The following is a 22,234-nucleotide window of genomic DNA, read 5'->3' as shown; positions in this document are numbered from 1 at the left end:
TCCCTGGTCAAGCACAGAGACAACGCCCCTGAGTCAGCTTGAAGAAGTCACAGAAGCTGAATCTCCGCCCATCAATCCCCTTTAGATGAAGGGACCAGTCATTTTTGGAAAGTGAGACAGGATAGTTAGAGATATTAGAGATAGTGGAAAGAATAGAAATTGCACTTGTGTTTCTTTTAAAATAAAAATGGGGGATATGTCGGGAGCAAGAGTGGAATCAAACTGTACTTTGATTTGCATCAGATAATTGCTTGATTGTCTTATTGTTTTTTGGCCTTCTCCTGTTCAATTGATCTGAGATTTACCATATGAATGTAACCCCCAACAGTTCCCTGATTAACCATCTGGATGTAACACCTGGCAGTGCCCTGGTCTCAAGAAGGGATATAAACTTTGAGTTAAGAATAAACGAGACGCTGCAGTTTTTGCCTGGGCTGCAGACCTCCCGGACCCGATGTGTTTGTCTCTCTTCTAATTTTTCCAGTCCCCTGCCCCCTATTTCAGGAACTCCAATTTGCTGCCGGTAGGCCCCGGCATTTAGCTACTGTCAAATGTGTTTTTTATTGCAGCTAATACTGCACCTATTCCTCTTGTGATACCTTCATTCCTGACACTTTCAGTTGCCTACCCACCTGACTTGGGATATAATCTTGCCTTTTATTTCAACCAGATAACCTGAGAATATCAAGAAATAATTCTGTTCTAAAAAGTTTCTCACTGGATAATCAGAAATCTCTTTACCCGACTTTCATCCTGACTTTATTACATGTACTGTATTTTCTTCAACTGTAAAATTGGGATAACATTAATGCCTGTCCTATATGGGTTATTTACTAAAGGGTCACTATCATGCTTAAACAGGACAACTTCACACGGTGTAACCTTGGTTGGAACAGTTCTATTACAGAAAAGAGGTGAAACAGGATCAGTTTTAATAGAGTTTCTCAGTCCTCATGGCCAGTAGATCTCTCCTAGAAGACTGGAAAGGATTTAGGATTAAGCAAGGGACATGCACCTGGACAAAGTAAGTGGGCAACTTGCTTACACACACACACACACACACACCCTTCTGATGCTGAGAAAAAGAAACTCTTTACTCTCCCTAATGAAATCTAGACTATTGAAAATTGAGGGCATGTGTAAGCGCCATTGATTTATATACTTCCACAGAACACAAGAATATTCATGAACTCTGAAATGGAGAAAGATATTCCTACATAGGTAATAAGTCTGAGACAGGAGAAGTGGGCTCTGCAACTCTTGATAGGAAGTATGCCAGATTGAGGAATGGCCCTGATATGGCTGAGTGGGTCCAGAGAAGATGCATACAGGGCTGCCCTTCTCAACACTATGCCAGGCTACTTAGTACAGCGTCTGACGCAGAGTTGGTTCTCCAGGAATACTAACTAATATTATAATTACTAATCTTTTTTACACCTAAAACTTTCTCTTATCCTATCTTTTTTTTCTATTCAGGATAATTCTTCCTCTTTCTATGGTTAAGTCCACCTCATTATTACCTGTTCCCCATTTTCTGTTTTTTTTTCAGCTCTCTGACATTATCAACTATTCTATCCTTGAATTTATCTTATCTTTTCATAACTATTTATCTCTTTTCTCTCTGCATATAAAAAACTGTTCCAGGGGCCAGGAGCTTGGCCTAGTAGTAGAGTTCTTGCCTAGCATGCATGAAAACCTGGGAAAAAGCTGGAAGTGGTGCTCTGGCTCAAGTGGTAGAGTGCTAGCCTTGAGAAAGTCCAAGGACTGTTCAGGCTCTGAGTTCAAGTCCCAGGACTGGCAAAAAAAAAATCAAAAAGAAAAAAGAAAAAATAGCTATAATTCATTACAAATGAGCTTTATATAATACCATATCTCTCTTAGTCTTTTCTCCTTTATTTCCATTCCTTAGTCATTTTTTTCAAAAGGCTAGGTTACAAAAAGGCTAGGTATAATGAATAAGCTTAAATACATTATCATCTCTTTCCCCAACATTCCCCCGAAGAAATTTATTGTGTTCATTGAGCATTCCCATGTTCAATGCCCCTAATAACCATTCAATTGCTAAATCCAGTGGCAAGACCAATCACCATTCTGATTTCAAGTGTTTCATCTTGGTACTTCAAAGTACACTTAGCTATACTTCTGGGTTCTCACCACACTGTGTTCATCTAACTACCCCTTAGCTCCTTGAAGGCAAGGCATCCATCAGTTTGTATCTATTACCTAGCATGCTATATTAAAATGGGTGGTGAAAATGTAAATGAAATGAATAGTAATTTACTTCCTTGTAGCATAGCATGGAACATTCTCTATGGCAAGTTTAAAGTAGTCCTACTTGGCAAGCACTTGAATTTGAGGTTTGATATTGGGACAGTTAAGGTTCCATGGTAGTTACAAAGAAATATGAGACTAAGTCTCCTTGAGAAATAAAAACTGAACCTAAATGAAACTATCCGAGAATACAGTGTTAAACTATAAGGGATGACGGCTTCTGAGGTACTATACTCTTGGCTTGCAGAGAACATGAAGGCCTGGAGTAGTGAGATTTCCCAGTAAATAATATAAAGGCTACTTTTGTAAGATTATTCCCGTAGGCATATGTGCAAAAGTAGTTCAGAAAAGAGAGCCTAGGGAAGGGTAGGTTGACTAGCAGTGAGGAGATGTGGCATGACACAGGCTATGGGTGGAATGGCAAGGAAAAGGTCACGTGTATGGCAAACTATGGTGATGATTGGAGTCGAAGTGGAAGGACAAGAGAAATAAAGGAATGCTTTCAGAAGTTTCTATCTGAGATTGATAACATTAGTAGATTGGAAGAAATTAATTAATAGTGCAGCCAATCCAAGCCTTTGAAATTCATGATTCCAAAATATATTTGAGGCGAATATATAACTATTTACTATGCAAGTTATAGACTATACAGAAATTTGATTGAAAAAATCTAAAAATATATCCTATCAATGAGTTAACGTCACTGACTTGATAGGGCTTTAAGATAATTACTAAGGGCCGGGAGTTTGGCCTAGTGGTTAAAGTGCTTGCCTAGCATGCACGAAGACCCAGGTTCAATTCCTTGGTACCACATACATAGAAAAAAAAAGCCAGAAATGGTGCTGAGGCTCAAGTGGTAGAGCTCTAGCCTTGAGAAAGTCCAAGGACAGTGCTCAGGCCCTGAGCTCAAGCCCAGGACTGGCAAAAAAAAAAAAAAGATAATTACTAATAACTTTGACTTGAGTCAACCTTGCTAAAAATGTTCTGATTTGAGTTTCAAATCATGAAAACAGTAATGATTTCATAAGTTTACAAGAGTATTATTTATTTTTAATCCACTAATCCTGCTATTTATTAAAAAATTGGTTTTCCCTAGCCAAAGGAGAGTGATCAGAATAATGAATGACCCTGACTGTGGACGAGCTCAAAATATTGATATACCCATCATAGCTCTGGATAATGAAATATGTTGGCATTGCAAGACAATACTTCAGAGAGTTATTCAAGTAACTTTAAGAAAACAAAGATCAATACACTTAAAACTCAGACAAGATTTTAAAAGGATGAAAGTGAGATATAGCTTTGCTGATGATTGGATCATCAAGATATGGAAACAAAAGCTTTATTTATTTTTATTGTAATTAATAGAAGGGTTACATTATAGTCACCAGATAGGAGGTGCATTACTTCACATTGATACCCCTTCTCATGTTTTTGTCCCCATATCCCTCCCCTGACCCCTCCCTCATCTTGTTTTCCTCACTTTCCTATTCTATTTCAAATAAACAAATCAACATATATACAATATACCAGATAACAAGGTAAGATACTGTAACAATATGAGAATAACCAAGGGACAACAAAAGAGATGAGAAATAACATAGTACATTAAGAACAACAATCACTTGTTATATGGCTCATGTTTCCATATCCTGGAGGTCCTTTCATTTAGCCTCATCTTATATGGCCTTATGTATCTAGCTTTTGCCCTATGATAAATCTTTGCTAGGAGAGTCCAAGGTTTCTACTGATTATGACAAATGAGGGAAACCATTGAGCCTAAGGTCCTTTGAGTCTGGCTTACTTCACTTAATATGATTTTTTTTCCAAGTCTTTCCATTTCCTTACAAATGGGGCTATGTCATTCTTTCTGATGGTAGCATAGAATTCCATTGTGTATAAATACTACATATTGCTGATCTAATCATCTACTGAGGGGCATCTGTGTTGGTTCCTTATCTTTGCTACGGTAAATAGTGCTGCAGTGAACATCGTTGTGCTAGCGGGATTAGTATGTCCTTGTTTCTGGATGATTGGGTAAATGCCAGGTAGTAGAATTGCTAGGTTATAGGGGAGCTCTACGTTTAGCCTTAAAAAAGCTCTTTATATTGTGTGATTGTTGTTCTTAATGTACTATGTTATTTCTCTTCTGTTCTGTTGCCCTTTGGTTAATCTCATATTGTTACTGTATCTGACTTGGTTATCTGGTATATTGTATATGTTTATTTGAAATAGGAATGGGAAGGGGGAAAAACAAGACGATTGGGAGGGGGTAGAGGGAGGGAAATAGGGAAAAAAACATGAGAAGGGTACCAATATGTGAGAAGTAATGCACCTACTATCTGGTGAATAAAACTGTAACCTCTCTATACATTACAATAAAAAACAGACAAAATGCAAAAGATTATTGTTTTCTTTTTCTGAATTAAAAACTATAAAGGGAAAACAAGAATTATTCATGCAATTTAGATTAGGAGACAATCTGTCTATTCTCCATATACAACACAACTTTATTTATCTATTTACTTATTTATTTCAAAGGTGATATACAGGGGGATTACAGTTATATATGTAAGGTAATGAGTACATATCTTTTTAAATAATGTTAACCCCTCCCTCATTTTCTCCCACTTTCCTCTCACTCCCCAGCAACTCTATTCCTCAACTTGTAAAGTTCATTTCCAACATAATGTCTAGTATCACTGTTGCATTGGCTTTAGCCCACTTATTAATGGGACTGTTGTTTCCTTGAGGATTTAGTTTTGCAAGGTTTAATTTAATAAAAATCAGAGCAGAAAAGAAAATTCAATATTTATTTCAGAAGTTAGATTCATATCTTTTCTTTTCTTTCTTTGCCAGTCCTGGGGCTTGAACTCAGGACCTGAGCACTGTCCTTGGACTTTCTTTAGCTCTTGAGCCACAGCATCATTTCCAGCTTTCCCATATGGTACTAAGGACTCAAACCCGGGTCTTCATGCATGCTAGGCAAGCACTTTATCACTAGGCCAAACTCCCAGCTCCCTTTGTTTTTGTTCATGTGATAGCTTGCAATATGGCTCCAAGTTATTACCAAATGCTAGATGACTGAGGACTCACAAGAAAGAGGCTCACTAAAATGGCTTTTCTGACTGTGAGGTTTTGATTTTGGTGGGAATCATCTTAGCAAGCACAGTTTCATTTGAGACATATAAAAATGTTTTAACATGAAATATTTCTGATTGTTAACATGAAATAAATTTGAGGGTACTATTTTTGGGATATTTTATAAGTAGAGGACTTTACCAAGGTCACCTTTATCATATGTGTCCTATCCAAATAGTATTACAGCTTCCTCCCCCACATACATTCTAACTCCTAACTAATCTGACTATATCATGTTGATGAGCCACTGTCTCAAATACTTTTGCATCTTGTAACACCTATTAGTGATTTAGGTGTACAATAGGCTCTAAATGAATGCTTTTACTGCTTATATTACTTATTATATTTCAATGTTACTATATTTTATAACTGTACAATTTGAAATATATGTAAATTTTATATATAGCTTTTTATCATGCATGATAATGCTTTGGTTATTCTACTGATGTCTGCCAAATTTTTGTTTGGAAAGGGTTGGCAACCCATGTTATATAAGACTTCAATTTAAACAGGACTGAAGAAGTCAGTTATATTTTTACTTAAGTAAAATAATAATGTTAGGGCTGGAGAGTCTGGCAAACATAGATTTATTCTATTTTAAATCGACTCCTCTTTTCTGTTGAGGATACTGTGGTTTATACTTTGATTTGAAAAAAAACTGTGAATTTTATGTGATTGTAAGAAAATATGCTAGTTGGTGTTGCAATACAATTCTAGAAATATCTATAAGATTGATGATTAGGGTTGCTGAACTGTCAAGCTTCAATATTTCATCTTGAGAACTCATCTATTTACTCCATTTCCTGTTTCTTTTCTTCATGCCTAGTCCATGTGAGAAAGCCAGTGACTTCTTCTAGTGGCTAAAAGTAAGTAATAGCAAAGAAAAGCTGGGCCCAGTGATTCTAGAGCTGGGCTGGATAACCTACTACTGAACTATGTCTTTAGATCTGGAGATGAAGCATTCATATCAAATCCTCCTCATTACTGTGAATTTTTTCACATCAAATAATTCTTTTGCATTGGTCAAATAATTTGAAAAAGGTCTTAACTGTTTAACAGAGGCTATTTTTTTAAAAGGAAGTCGTTGGACTGGGATGTAGCCCAGTGGTAAAGAACTTGCCTAGCAAGTTCTGGTTTGATCCCCAGTACAAAAAAAAAAAAATTAAGAAAAAAATCAACAAAAAAATAAAAAGAAAGCAATTTGTCATAAAGGAGATGTTTTGTCAGGTTTAGGATCTTTATGGGTTTCTTTCCCAGGACTTTAAAAAAAAAATACTAAGGAAAAAATTTGAATGACTGTATCTGAAAGGTAGTTTATAAAGGTTTTCTGATCTGGCTGGAGGCATAGCTAAGCATTAAAGCACTTGGACCAAGACTTTCATACTCTAATACTGCTAAGAAGCTATCAGCTCCATAGTGTACTGGAAGTTGCCTTATTTGGTCATATCTAATCATTTACAGCATTTTGGGACTCAATACATTTATAGCATTAGATCAGTAAGAAAAACACAAATACTTTTCCTTACATATTCCTCCAAAATTAAGTGTGGATTATAGTAGGAAAAGAAAAATGGTAAGAGTGGTATTTCAGGTACTAGTAACTTATTAACTCTCTATAACTGCTATCCAGCGTAGTCAATGTGAATAACATATGTCCATTGAAATTTAAATGAGCTTAAAAAACACAGTTTTTCAATCATCCTAGCCACATTTTAAGCACTTACAGTTACATGTGGCTAGGGTTAATGTATTGAACAATACAGAGATAGGACATTTTGTCACTATAGGAATCTAGCTGTCCTGTGAAATGGATAACTTTCTATATTAATCACTAGGTAGGCATTTTCTTTTTTCTTTTTCTTTTTTTTTGCCAGTCCTGGGCTTGAGCTCAGGGCCTGAGCACTGTCCTTGGGCTTTCTCAAGGCTAGAGCTCTACCACTTGAGCCTCAGCACCACTTCGGGCTTTTTTCTATGTATGTGGTACCAAGGAATCGAACCCGGGTCTTCATGCATGCTAGGCAAGCACTTTAACCACTAGGCCAAACTCCCGGCCCCTAGGTAGGCATTTTCTATTTTGCTTTTTTTTTCTTTTTGCCATTTATGCTGCACTGAGGCTTGAAATCCTGGGGCTTAAACTCTAGGACTAAAACTCTTACTTGGCTTTTCCTGCTTATGGCTACTGTTCTCATTTTAATCATTCCTATACTTCCCTCTTTTTGCTAGTTTTTTTTTGAAAATAGTATTTGTATATAAAGGCTGGCTTTGAACTCTGATTCTTAGAACCTAGCAAAGGATAATTCTGAGTAGCTAGGATTGTAGGCATGAACAACTGGCTCCTTTTCTTTATTTCTGTTTTTGTTTTGTTTTGTCTTTTGCCAGTCACAGGGCTTGAACTCAGGGCCTAAGCACTGTCCTTGGGCTATATCAAGGCTAGAACTCTACCACTTGAGCCACAGCACCACTTCTGGCTTTTTCTCTGTATGTGGTACCAAGGACTAGAACCAGGTCTTTGTGCATGCAAGGCAAGCACTCTTCCCACTAGGCCAAACTCCCGGTCCAACTGGTTCCTTTCTAACAAGGCATTTTCATTTGGGGCTAAAAACAAACTACAGTTGCTTTTAGGCCAATGGCTCCAATCTTCCTCAAACTCTAGTTTGTAGGTCCTTTATAAGTTAAGACTATCTCAGCTTTTTGCATAAGATATGTATTCTGCTTTCATGGAGATTTTGGCCAGACTGGAGAAACATATATGCAAGTAAAAAGTTAAAAGTAGACTACAATAAATTATAAGTGAGAAGTTCTAAGGGAAACAATGCATTAAGATAGAGAAGCTAAAGTGCTGTTGAAACTCTGACTGTAGAGAGGAAAAAGACAAAGAGGCTGAAAATATCTGTGAGATTGTTGGAACAAGATGGTAGGATACTGGTGGACAGGGAAAGATAAGAGGAGAAAATGGTTTCAGTTCCTGTCCATTTGAGGAATCTTAGGATCTTAATTCAGTAAATGATTAGTTTATCATTCTCTCTGAAGTTATATCACTAGTTACATCCTGTAGTTTTGTAAACTACAGGAAGTGAAACCCAGGAAAGAGAGATAATGCCCAGATGACCAGAGGCACTTAGGAATAATCCTTTGCTCATTAATTTATGAGAATGAGCCACTTCCACCAGTTTTGATCATGTTTATCACCTCAAAAGATCTTACTGTGTTTTTTTCAAGCTGTGTAGGACAAAAATATCATTAAGACAAAAAATACCATTAGGCTCACAGGCATCACGTTAAAATTTGAAAACAAGAAAACTTCTGTAATTGACTACGAAGTCAAGAAAACAAGTACTGAGATCTCTTTCGTGTACTATCAAATGTGCAAGACTGTATATCCTTTTTTCTAGTCATTACCTCAATCCTGAAAATGCTAGTCTTGCCAAGTTTGCTATGCTGTGAGAGGGTGCATCAAAAGTGGGTGCACGTATGCAAAAGTAAAAAATTAGGGGATTCCAGGTTTCAAAATTTAATTCCACAAGAACTATTAGAGATTCTTTCTCAGTTATGATAAAATATAGATATTGGGTCTAAGAAACCATCTTGTCCTCACTGCTATCCTGATGCCTTAATTGATGATGAAGACTTTTCACCCAGATTTGAAAACCATAGAGGTAAAACAGGTCATTCTTCAAATTTCAGATTTGTCACCTTGTTTAGCTGCAGAAAAGTTTTGCTCCAGAGAACACTTGCCCTTGATTGTTCCACTCAGATAAATGACGACTCAATGCTAGGCCTGCTGGGAGGGAGATATGGTCACTTCCCCATTGCCCTTCCTGGAGTCCCACATGGCCCCTTTTCCAGAAGCCCTCACCTACCATTTGTAATCCAGGTAACTGCACTCTTTTCCCATCCATCTCCCTTTCCATAAGTCTCCATCATTAGTTTCTGCCCCAAGGGGACCACTGGCCCCCTGCAGCCCTTTCCTTGCCCCCCTTCCCTGCCTTTTCCCTTCACCTGCACCACTTGTACACCTCCACTTTGTGTAGACTGGCAGCATGCTCTCCCTTGAATGAATACACTGTTTTCTGTCTGAACCATGTGACAGTTTACTTTCCACCAAAGGAGTAGCCTGAAGAACTCCATCTTATTTGAGCAGCCATTCTGTTAAGTATGTACAAGTATAAACTGACTTTGCCTAAAACAAAACAAAACAAAACAAAACTTGTTACCATGAAGAGACTAAACTTACAAAACAGTTCCAAACACCAGTCAGTTTTTGATAACAAGGTGAGTAACAAGGTCAGGACAGCCCAGGTGGAGATGGAGACATCCAATCCATAGAAGCACATATGTAACTGTATTTTGTAACCAATCAGCCTTTAGCAGCTACATGAGTTTGATAAACTTATACTTTGCAGTTTTGCCCTATAAAAGTTAGCCTGTAAGGCCGGGAAGGGTCGCGCTCTCCCTATAGAAGCACCATACTTGGTGAGAAATAAAGCATTGCTTAACTTTCTCTTTCTGTTAGTCTATTTCCTTTCATCAAGGACCCGAACAGTTGGGGGCCATCCGGGATCAAACAACAAGGACTGAGCCAGCATCAGAATTTCTGGGAAAAGCCTCTGGAGGTAAGAGGGGGTTTGAGTCCTCCTTTCTGGGTTTGCGTAGTTTGAGGGGGCCAACTGGGGAGAAACTGGACACAGTATTGCTCCTCAGGGCCAGAGAGGATGCGGAGACATCCCATCCCTCCATCTGTAGATTGCTAGGAGGGGGTTTGAGTCCCCTGAGGCAATCAGGGGAGGGAGGGCAGGTCCCACCAGCAGCAGATTGCATTTTTGAGTTGGGACTATATCTTGGTTGCCCTTAGTCTTAATTTTTTTTTTTGTGTGTGGAGGAGAGGGAATCTCTGGGTCTGTGATTGTCTTTGTCTTGTCCTTCTGGTGTCAGTTGTGCTGTTTGTCTTGTTTAAAAGATGGAGCAGAAAGATAGTAAGGGACCTGTGAAGCCACTAAGTCTTGTTCTCCAACACTTTAAGGATTTTCAAGGTAAAGCCACCAGCTGGGTGACAAGGTTTATTCAGAAAAGCTAAAGAGATGGGACAAGTGTCATCGACTAAGAAACTTCCCCTAGACTTGGTCTTGTAACATTTAAATTTTTTTTTTTTTTTTTTTTTTTTTTTTTGCCAGTCCTGGGCTTGAGCTCAGGGCCTGAACACTGTTCTTGGACTTTCTCAAGGCTAGAGCTCTTCTACCACTTGAGCCTCAGCACCATTTCTGGCTTTTTTCTATGTATGTGGTAGCAAGGAATCGAACCCGGGTCTTCATGCATGCTAGGCAAACACTCTACCACTAGGCCAAACTCCCGGCCCCTAAATTTTTTTTTTTTTAAAAAGAAAGCTAAATTATCTGGTGATTATGTCTTTATAACTTTTTACAAGTTAGGGTAGCCTCCACAGGCCGGTTGCCAGAAAATGGAGATCTCCACAGGGGAGGTGCCCCCCTGATACTTTTCAGGGCCCCATGGTCTTTCCGACTGTCAGTCTGTTGCCAGGCATGCCATCAAAATTTGGGGGTTACTTAAGAGTCTCTGTTTCTCTGCCTTCTTTTTGTTTTATGTTTCCCTGAGGTTGTCTTGTCCCGCGTTGTTTCTGAAGTTGATACCAGTCCTAAATATGGTTTCTTGTTTTCTGTCTTTGCTATTATGTATTTGGACATTTCTGGGGAATAAAAGTTTCAGCCCCAGCTGGGCTGGGTCACAGGCCTGGTATGGAGCCTCCCTGGAAGCTTCATTTGAGGCAGGTAGAGGTCAGGCAAGACAGCTGCAGGTCTAGGCTACTTTTTTGTCCCTAACAACCTGGCTAAAGTGACAATCTGGAGACAATTGGTGGCAGGACACAGACATCAGCCTTGGTTCCCCCAGGTTTAAATTTGGCCCCAGTGTAAATTGTTGTGTGAGATGGTCTAGTCAAAATTGGGAAAATGACTAGAGTCATGCTTTGGATGGGCTAAATTCAGTGCCAAAAGACTCTCACCCAGCTTTCATCTACAGAAAGTATTATGGTAATGTGTTGATATAAAAAACAAGCTCTAGGAAAATGAATTTCAGCTAAGGTGCTTTGTTAAAAAATTTTGTTTTAAAACTTGATTGTCACCTGCAAGAGTTAGATTGGCCAAAAAAAAATATTTTGACACTAAAAATTCCAGAAAACATACAGCTGGTATTACATTTGTGCACTTTAAGATCTTTGTAAGTATGAATGTGTGTGTGAGTGAACAGCAAACATGTTCAATATTAAACTGTCAACATGCTGTGTAAAACATGAATGAGTTTATACTTAAAACACAAAAAGGTAACCGGGTAAATTTAATTATAAACTCCAAGAAAAATAATTAGGTTTGGGCGTTTCAAAGGATTATTGAAGATTTAAAGAGGAACTGGTTTTTTTTTTTTTTAAAGATTTTTCTAAGGATTCTGAAACTTGCATTCTAAAAATCTAGTATTATAATGCATAGAACTGTTTACATTGTAATGAAGTTATCTGGTTTAGAAAAAATGTATTAGGGAATTTGGGATTTATTTCCCTGGGTTAAAATTTGGGGACAAGTATTAGAAATTTAAATTTGAAAATTTATTTATCAGTATCAGAAACTTTGCCTGTCTGTTTAAAACTGTTTAGGTAATCAAATACCAAGAGAAAGGACAGGGAAAACTTATTATAGGCCTGTGCAACTATCTTTGGGGATGAGAGGCGAACCAGCAAGGGTGCAGCTTTGGGTTCCCATGGTGGACAGGGCCTGAAGGGAGTCCATGAATGGTGAAAGAAGATAAACTGGCACACAGGTTGTTCATCTATGCCCAGTTGGATGGGTAGATGCCCATCTGTGGAAGGGGCGGGATAGCTCATTGTTGCCCTGTCTCTTTTCCTTGCAGACTGACACTGAAAATCTGATGGTAAAATGTGGGTGTTGTGATTAGTATCTCTGAAACTGCCCCCTAAAATGTATTAAATTGGGGGGGGGAATTTTAAAAGGAATGTTTAAATATTTATCTACTTATGATTTGGTTTCAGTGCTATTTTGCAAATGGATATATTTAGAAAAAAACATACTAAGTCTGGACTTTTGGTGCAGTGATGTTTGTAGTTCTTGTATTAAGGAAAAACTGTTATTTGAGATCAAACTGTTATTGGAGTTTTAGGCAGTAACTCAGACAAGTGAGTGTGTGTGTGTGTGTGTGTGTGTGTGTGTGTGTGTGTATGTATGTATGTATGTGAGAATATGTTTAAAATAATCTAATTTTAACGCATAAAATCTGTCATCACTATAAGCAAGAGTCAACTGGCATGGCAAAAGAAAAAGAAATGGTAGTTTTAAACCCAAATTGCAAAGAAGATCATCAGATTTGGGTTTTTAACAAATGTCTAAGGATTATTATGACTTTAAAAGCTGATCTAATTATTTTTCCTAAGGTCAAAACAAATATATTAAAAACTAGTTTCCCATTGTTTATGTCCATCCATCAAAATAACTGCTTGTGTAATACTAAGCTTATTAAGTATTAGCCACTAAGCCAAGGTTCATTTAAGCATTTATGTCAAGGTTCTTCAAATGATCACCATTTAAATAAGTATGGAAAACCAAAAAGCTAATTTTTGCTAACATGTGTGTTTCCCACATACATAAGCTGCCTTGGACACAGAGCTAAAAAAAAACATATGAACAAACAAACAAACAAATAAAAAGACCCACTAAGCAGGCTTGTGTTTTTGCATGCCTTGTTGTAATCAAAAGGGCTTAGGGCAACTACAGTGGTTTTAATCTTAATTAGTATCCTGAAATGTTATATACAATTAAAAATAACTAGATTGTTTAACCAGCTGTTGTCTTAAAACTCTCATCAAAACTACTCTTTAAGTTTTCCTGTTACAGATTTAATCCTCTGTAGCAATTACAGTCAAATCCACAGAGGGACAGATGACTCTTACAAGTACTTATTTGGCAAATTCAACTTTGAGTCTTAGTAAGTTCCAGGCATGCCCTGCTATTTGTATTAATCTCCTATTGCTTAAATTGAAAATAAAGGGGTCTACTGGCACCCACTCTCACCCAATCTATCAGTCAGTTCCCTTCAGTGTGAGATTCAGTTAACTGGGACATGTCATCCCAGCAACAAACAAAAAATGACAATGGGGACATATCCAGCAAGGAGAAGAGACCTGCCAGATCTACCAAGACAAGGCTCATGCTGGCAATGAGGGGCTATATAGAGGCAGTGGGGAATAACTGTTCAGATAACAGTGGATGGTGTCAGATCCTGAATGAAGTCACTTGTGCTTGTCCCTTCAAAAGTAACTAAAGAGGCCGGGAGTTTGGCCTAATGGTAGAGTGCTTGCCTTGCATGCACGAAGACCCGGGTTTGATTCCTCGGTACCACATACATAGAAAAAAAAGCTGGAAGTGGTGCTGAGGCTCAAGTGGTAGAGCTCTAGCCTTGAGAAAATCCAAGGACAGTGCTCAGGCCCTGAGCTGAAGCCCAGGACTGGAAAAAAAAAAAAGTAACTAAAGAAAACTAAAAGTGGATCCCTATTTATCATCATGCACTAATATCAATTCTAAGTTAGCCAAAGACCTTAATAATGTCAGAATTTAAACTTTGAAATTACTACAAGGCAGAGCAGGAGAAACATTAGAACTTATAGATATAGGTATAAACTTCTTGAAAAGATTCCCATGGACACAGTGGGTAGGAGAGGGCCTGAAAAATTGGACTATCTCAAAACAAAAGAGGTTCTACACAGCTAAGGACATAGCTATTAAACTAGAAAGACAGCCAACAGATTTGGAGAAGCTGTTGCCAGCACTATATTAGATGAAGGCCTAATATCCAATATATAGAAGAGAGCTCAAGAAACTAACCCCTCCCAGACCTAATCAACCAGTCATTAAATGGGCAAAGGAGCTAAGAAGAGACTTCTCAGAAAAAAAGGTAAGAATGGCAAAGAAACACATGAGAAAATGCTCATCATTCCTCTCCATGAAGGCAATGCAAATCAAAACAAGTCTGAGATTCCATCTTACCCTGGTTAGATTGGCTGACATTGTGAAACTGAACAACAACCAAAGGAACACATATTAGTGGAGGTGTGGAGAAAAGGAACCCTACTTCACTGTTGGTGATCGGAAGCACTCCACTGGACATCTTGGTAGGATTCCCTTTCACAATGGCACCCTGGCTGGCCAATCTATCAAGATCTTTAAAAGTCATCCTCTTACTTCTCCTTCTTGGACCTTTTTTCCTTAAGCTTTTCAAAAGTTTCTCTTTAACAAGATAACCATCCTAACCCAAACCACCACCTGGGAGTAAGTATTACAGGTAACCCAAGGCTTCATTTATACCACCTTTCCCAGTGCAGACCTGTGTCCTAAAGACCCCAGCCTCAATGAACTCTTGATGCTCCTATGTCATCAGAAAAGACCACAATGCCCCTCAACCCTTAATATCCCTTCAGGGTTTCAAATGATGGGAATCTATTTTGTTCTCATAACTGCTGTGGCTCCCATAGCTTGGCCCACTGATTACCCTCCCCCAAATTCTCCAGCCCAGAAACTTAAATATGAAAGCCCATTCCCTTCTCTTCCCACCAGGTAACAGGCACCTGCATTATTCTACGAAAAAGTAGTCGGGGCTGGGTGTGGTGGCTCTCACCTATAATCCTAGCTACTAAGGAGGCTGAGATCTGAGGATCATGGTTCAAAGCCAGCCCTGGCACTAAAGACCATGAGACTCTAATGTCCAATTGACCACTAGAAAACCAGAAGTGGCACTGTGGCTCAAGGAGTAGGATGGTAGCTTTGAGCTAAAGAGCTCAGGGGCAGCACCCAAGGCCCAGAGTCCAAGCCCCCATGACCGACAAAAAAAAAAAAAAAAATGTAGGCAGGGCAAGAGACTTGCTCAAACAGTAGGTTCCTAGAGCCAGGCCTGAACCATAAACTGGAAAGCCTGGTGCTTCCTGTCCCACTTCAGGTCACTGTTGCATCCCTCTTCAATTGTCATTAAAGTGTATTTGGTCTGTTGATTTTGCTTTCTGCTCTTTCTCTATTCCTATACCTTCATGATTCAGTTTCCAAACAAATTTGACATAATGCATTCTATTGCTGGTCATTTGGGCTGTTTTTTGATGTGGCTTACCATCTCTTTTTATTTAACTCTCAGAACACAAATGTTTATATGAAGGCCAAAAGCACATATTTCAGAATTTGTGGGCCCATTTGTAGGCCTCTCTTCCATTTTACCCCTTTAAGCAAAAGGTTTTCAATGCTCTAGGGCTGTATAAACATAGGCCATAGCTAGAGTTGTTTTTTCTAATATTAGCTTGCCTAATGGATCTATCTACCACTTCTTGGCCTGTCTGGAAATTCATTTTTGTTAGGTCTCCTGGGAGAAATGGTCCCTTTGCTTTGCTCTCTCCCTATGCAACCTAGAAGTCCTTGACAGTACTTGTAACTCAGGCAACTGGAATGCCTAGGGGCAGAGCAAGGTCCCCTGTGCTCTAAGGTCATCTCCCATCCTCTGAGGTCACCTCCTCTTCTGTGCCTCCCACCATAAGCTCTGTTGCTCCCTCTGATTCCATCTTGTACAGCTGGAGGTCTATTCTCTCAATAAACACTTCTCTTGAACTGGTGGTAGTTTCCTTTCAGCAACTCTTACATTTGGTGCAGTGACTCAGGAGGAGGGAGGATCAAGAGTTGCTGGATTACCTCCATTTCTCTGAGGGTCAGTCTGCTTTGCTCACTCCAAGGAACCCAGACCTGCCTTTACCATAGTTGGCTGGTCATTTGTTACAATGTTTCCTGCTTGCATCTAGTGAATGACTCCTATCTATGGGCTCTCTCTGTCTCTAGTCTCTGTCTCTAGTTTAACTTAACACCCCTTCAAGGGTTCTCTCTGCCTAGTTTAATTTCCTTCCCCCAGCCCCATCTTCTCTGGTCATACTGGGTTCCTCCCCTCCTCCACCCTCAACTCCGCTGATCTACCTCTAATATCCTCACTGACTGCCCCCCTACTCACTGACTCTGCCCTCTATGTCCTCACCAAGACTCCCTCTTGGTGTTTCTTATTACAAAGTGATCCTATCACTGTCTCCAGAGCTGGGATAGCCCCTTGGGATGTCTTTCATGCTTTATAGATATTCTTTTAATCAAGGACTCCATGAAGCCCAAATGACTTATCTTTTATTGTAATTCAGTCTGGCCACAGTATAGGCTAAACAATTGGCCCAAAATGGGATTTTTGATTATAGTATTCATAGGAAATTGAACAATATCTGCTGATGAAATTGTAAATGGCTAGTGGTTCAGGCTTTCTGTTATCTCGCTGTGCTTTTCCTTCTCTCTTCTAACCCTGGCCAACTTTCTCTGTCCTCCTGGCATGGGGGGATAGTCCATCCCTGCCAAATCACCTAAGAGACTGCAGACTTTTCCTGAACTTGAAGACTCTTCCTCTGCCCCAAGCAGAACCTTCTGTGCCTTCTCCTCCCACTTCATTGCCTTTTTACTCATCTCCTGTGGCTCACACTGGATCCTGTACTGATGGCTCACAGCCTCCATCAGTCCCCATACATCCTCTGCAGGAAGTGGCAAAGTTATTGTGTGTATGACAGCTCTCTTCCATCAAGAAGCGACTGGGATCACACTCCCAAGACCCTAATAATTATACCACAGAGTCTAAATACCTTGTGCAGGCCTATGATCTCATTTGGCATAATTTATATGCAATTCTGTCCTCCACCCTTACCCCCTCCCCCACTTTGAGGAAAAGGAAAAGGTTTGCATTGCAGCCCAGACACATGCTGATGAAACTCACCACTTACACAATACCATCCCAGTAGGGGTGACAGCTGTGTCCAGGGAAGAGACCAATTGGAATTAACAAAATAATGCTCCTGGAAGGGGAAACAGATTTAGGATGGTAACTTGTCTGATGGCTAACCTCCAGAAGGCAGCCCACCACATGATCAACTATGGTAAACTAAAGGAGGTTACCCAGAGATCCACTTAAACCCTGGCTATGGACTGGGAGTTTGGCCTTGTGATAGCGTGCTTGCCTAGCATGCACGAAGACCTGGGTTGTAGCACATACATAGAAAAGGTTGGAAGTGGCACTGTGGCTCAAGTGGTAGAGCTCTAGCCTTGAGAAAGCCCAACGACAGTGCTCAGGCCTGAGCTCAAGCCCAGGACTGGCAAAAACAAACAAACAAACAAAGAAAAACCAAAAACATCCCCCAAACCTGGCCATATTTCTCAATTGCCTCTTGGTGCAACTCCAGCATTATACTAAACTGGACCCAGAGTCAAAGGAACGTATAGTGGTCCTTAATACCTATCAGGTCTCCCAACCAGGTCCTGATGTTTTAAAAAAAAAGTTGAAATAGGCTGAGAATGGCCATCAAACTCCTTACCCCTCTCACCAGTGAGATTTGGTGGGCATGGCCTTTAAGGTTTTCAACAATTTGGAGCAACAGAAAAAAGCTGGTAAGGGCAGGAGCATGGCCTAGTGGTAGATTGCTTGCCTAGCATGCACAAAGCCCTGGGTTTGATTCCTCAGTATCACATACACAGAAAAAGCTGAAGGGGTGCCGTGGTTCAAGTAGTAGAGAACTAGCCTTGAGAAAGCCCAAGGATAGTGCCCAGGGCCTCAGTTCAAGCACCAGGATTGGCCAAAAAAAAAAAAAAAGCCAGTAAGGCTGCAGGTGATAGGAAAAAATTTCCAGCTCCTGGCTGCTGTCCTCTGCATTCCACTCCAACTATGCTTGAAGTGAGGCAAGGAAGACCACTGGGTAAGAGCTTCGCCTACTCTGCGACCACTATCTAGACCCACCAAAATGTCAACAACTGGGACACTGGGATGTCAACTATCCTTCTTTGTTTCTACAAGGTGTGTCAGTCCCTCCCATACCCCCCCTCCCCAGGGAGGACCCCAACTTATTCAAGATACCGGGCCTAGCAACAGAAGACTGATGGTGCCCAGGGCTGCTGAATGCCACAAACATCACAATGGAGAAGCCAAGGGTATCTCTTCAGGTTGTAGGCAAACCACTTGGATCCCTTCTTTTGGACATGGGAGCCAGTTATTCCGTGTTATCTGAATAAACCGGCCTATGTTTTCTCTCTCAGATCTCAGTGCTGAGTATAGGTGGCCTTCCTACTTGTTCTGCAACTACAGGGCCAGTCCTATGTAGAACAGATAACTTTACTTTTTCACGGTCCTTTCTAATGTTTATTTGCTAGTCCTGGGGCTTGAGCACAGGGCGTGGGTACAGTACTTGAGCTTTCTCAAGGCTAGCACTCCACACTTAAGTCACTGCACCACTTCCGGTCTTTTCTCAGTATGTGGTACTGAGAAATCAAACCCAGGGCTTTGTGAATGCTAGGCAAGCACTCTACCACTAGGCCACACTCCCAGCCCCCCTTTTTAATCTTATTCTGCTGTCCCCTACCCTTTCTAGTAATGGATTTACTTTCTAAATTCCAAGTTTCCTTCAGCGTCACCCTTTTCCTCTTTCCCCAAGATCAAACATTTTTCAAGATCCTTAACCTGTCTGGTTTACATCCTAAGTGGACAGACCCTCATCAGGTCCTGCTGATCACTCCCGTTGCAGGTAAGCTCAATGGGAAGCCATGGGGGTTTCTTCTGTCATGAGTCATAAAGGCTCCCACTTCTGCCCCTTCTATACCAATGATGACTCCAAGGTATACCTGTTCTTCTTTCCTACCTACAAAACCTCTGCCTAGTAAGACTTCTTTCATCCAAAGACATATTCATGTTCTCCACCAAGGATCTGTTACTGCTGCCTTCTCCTGGATGGGACAATACCTCCACTTGCTATTCATAATGTCAATGCCCTCTGTTAGCAGGAAGTAGCCAGAAAAGAGTTGGCACCCTTTTATAAAGATCAAAAGGCTGGAATGTTAGGTCTACTTCAGAGAAATGGCCTTGGCTGTTTCTCAGTGCGCCCCAGAAGTCTCCAGCCACACCTGCAACCCTGGCAACTGGCCCGCCTGTGGGCAATGGGAGGTCCCCTAGGCTCTGGGGCATCTCTCCATCCTCTAAGGTCATCTCCATTTCCACTGTGGCCACACTCTCTCCCTTGCCCTACCCTACATAATCTCTCTCTTCCCACCATACGCTCTTTTGATTTGCCTGACACCATCTTGTGTGGCTGCAGTTTTTACTTGTTCAATAAACCCTCTTCCCTTGAACATCACGGAACTTTCCTTTTGACAACCCTTACAATTCTAATGATAGATTCTCAGTCTTGGAAGTTGGCAATACCCTAGGTATGAAGTGTTCTTCAGACTCCTTTGCTAATATTTTTTTCTTTCCTTAGGAAGGCATACCTTGAAAGTGGTAATGCCATGGAAAATGACAGTAGTCGGTGCCACATTTAAGCCTGTGCACTGGCTGAAAATGATTTTAGAACCGTGTTTGAATGGAGATCCAATCTTATCACAATTTGCCATCCAAAACGAAAGTCCATTTGTAATCATTAAGAAATCTTTACAGCAGCTCTTGGGTATTTTTAGCTGCAGCATTAAAGATTGCCTACAACTGGGTTAGGAAGCAATGTAAACTGCATCTATGTTTCAGCATTTATTACACAGTAAGCTCTTAGACTAGTTACATCTTTCTGAGCCTCAGTTTCTGTCTCTGTAAAATGGCGCTTACTTGAAGTCTAGCATTAAAATAGTGTCAGGCACAAAGTAAGGCAGGAGAAACAAGAAAAGGAGAGCGACTTGCACTCTTGGGGGTCAAAGGCACTGAGGGTCCCTTTGGGATGCGCGAGCTTTCGGAGGTAAAAGCCCAGCTAGGTCCGCCAGAATCTCTTCTCGGCCCGGAAGGTGCCGGTTCGGATGCCCCGGAGCGCCTCCCACCCGTGAGCGCCTCCGGGGGCTCAGGCCTCACCTCAGGTCACCATGACCCGCAGGGGTGCTTGCGGTTTGGCTCTCAGGCGAGCGGGAGCCGGTTAATTAGGGAGGCTGGCAGCGACTCACCTGCCCGGCCGGTGCTCCAGGCCAAGGCGTGACCGGGGCGGGGCGGGGCGCGGTGGGCGGGGGCAGAGAATGTGAAGCTGCGGGCGCTCGGCACCCTCCGCCCAGTCGCCGCAGTGGCTGCCGGGATGCGCCGCGGCGAATGGTCGCGCCGGGCGCCGCTCTGAGTGACCTTTCACCCGCGCCCAGCGCTCCCGGGCGGCGGCAGCAGGCGGAAGCCATGGCGGAGGCGGCGGCCGCTCCTGTAGCGGGCGGGACCGGCGCGAGTTCTACCTCCGCGGCGGACCGGGACCCGGACGTGGGTCGCGCGGGGCGGAGGCTGCGAGTTCTATCGGGCCATCTGCTAGGCCGGCCCCAGGAGGCTGTGAGTGCCAATGAGTGCAAGGCGCGGAGAGCCCCGGCGGCGGCTCCGGCGTCGCCCGCCGCCACTCCCGCCGCGCCCGAGTCTGGCACCATCCCGAAGAAGCGGTGAGCAGGAAGCCTGGGGCCCGCAGCGGGCGGCGGGGGCCGGGCCCGTGCTGCGGGAGAGCATCCCGGCCCCCGGAACTACCGGTGACCTCGCCGGAGACCGGGAGCGGGAGGGATGGGGCGGGGACCGTCGCTGTTGCGGGCGGCGGAACTGAGGACCTTTTCCCTGAGAGAATCCCGTTTGGTGGGGTTGAGAGGCCAGGCGTCCATTCTCTTGGGGGCTCAGGCTCATGGCAGGTTCCTCCAAGCGTGAAGTTTGCACCGCCTGGTCGCACGGGCGCGAGCCCGGCGCAGGGGTGTGGCGTGGCGGGTGGACGGGTGGTGACGGTGTCCGGGGCCGGGGGCCACCCTTCCGCGTCCCGGGGCACTGGTTTTTTTGAGGGAGGAAGCGGATGAGTCAACGCTGGCTCATGGCTACTTAGCTGTGAAGGCCGCTTAGTTCTGAAGACACGCACGGGTCCGGGCGAGGGCTGCCTCCGACCTGGGCCGTGAAAAGGGTGTCTTCGTTCTGGGGGAAGCTACCTTCTGCGGGCAGACTTTGAGGGTGAACAATGGTTCTGATGCTAATGTGTACTTTCAAAGCACCAGAGTTTGTTCGGGACCCATTGTTTATTGTACTTCCTTGGAAGCTATGAGGTAGATGTAATCTTACCCATTTTACAGAAGAAGAATTAAAAACAAAAAGGGTTAAGACGTCTGCTGCTTGTGGAGATGTAACCGCGAGCCCTGCCCCCAAACTAATAGAAACTACTTATTAAAAAAAAAGTCGGTTGCAGGCTTGTCAAACGTACTTTGTGGTAGGTTAGAAGTAAAACTGACTTTGGTGCCAAGTTGTTCTCATTACTTTTTTTTTTTTTTTTCCTGTTCTTGAATTCAGGTTTCTTCTCTGCCTCCTAAGTGCTAGAGTTACAGGCATATGTTAACATGTATTACACAGTGTTTTAATTTTTAGACTCTTGTGACTTCTTATGACCCTAGCTAGACCGTGGTTATAATTTCATGAGGCAGTTTCACCTGAATGACTAGACAGTCAGCCTCACTCAGGTTTAGTCACCTTATTTTAAGAGATAAGTATAATCATAATCTCTGCTTTGAAGTGTATCTGTGAGAGATGTAGAATTAAAAGGTCAAGTGCATAGTGTTTTTCCTGTTACATAAGCTCTTCAACAGTAGCTGTGATTTTTCATTGTGTCCAAAGATGGGGACAGAAATTTGGACGAGGAGAAATGCTGGGATTTTAAACTGAGGCAAGCTATTAGGAGTAGGCAGCCTATTTGGAAAACAATTTAGAGCTTTATTTTTCCAGAACTTACAATGGTGAT

The 22,234-nt window shown here is 41.8% G+C and overlaps 1 protein-coding gene across 2 annotated transcripts in view; it reads left to right on the top strand.

Annotated features, from left to right (window-relative positions):
• Positions 1 to 20,586: 20,586 nt before the first annotated feature.
• Agps (alkylglycerone phosphate synthase) overlaps positions 20,587 to 22,234 on the top strand; it is a 101,880-nt gene continuing 100,232 nt past the window's right edge. Inside the window, exon 1 of one of the 2 annotated variants that reach the window (XM_090342573.1) lies at positions 20,587 to 20,912. In XM_090342573.1, coding sequence (XP_090198699.1) covers positions 20,587 to 20,912 — 326 coding nt within the window. The remainder of the gene's footprint in view (positions 20,913 to 22,234) is intronic. The other variant, XM_090342574.1, reaches the window with a different exon arrangement.

The sequence above is a fragment of the Megascapheus bottae genome, chromosome 12 (genome assembly GCF_031878675.1).
Source record: "Megascapheus bottae isolate mThoBot1 chromosome 12, mThoBot2.hap1, whole genome shotgun sequence".
Classification (NCBI taxonomy): domain Eukaryota; kingdom Metazoa; phylum Chordata; class Mammalia; order Rodentia; family Geomyidae; genus Megascapheus; species Megascapheus bottae.
This window is presented reverse-complemented; position numbering and strand designations above follow the sequence as displayed.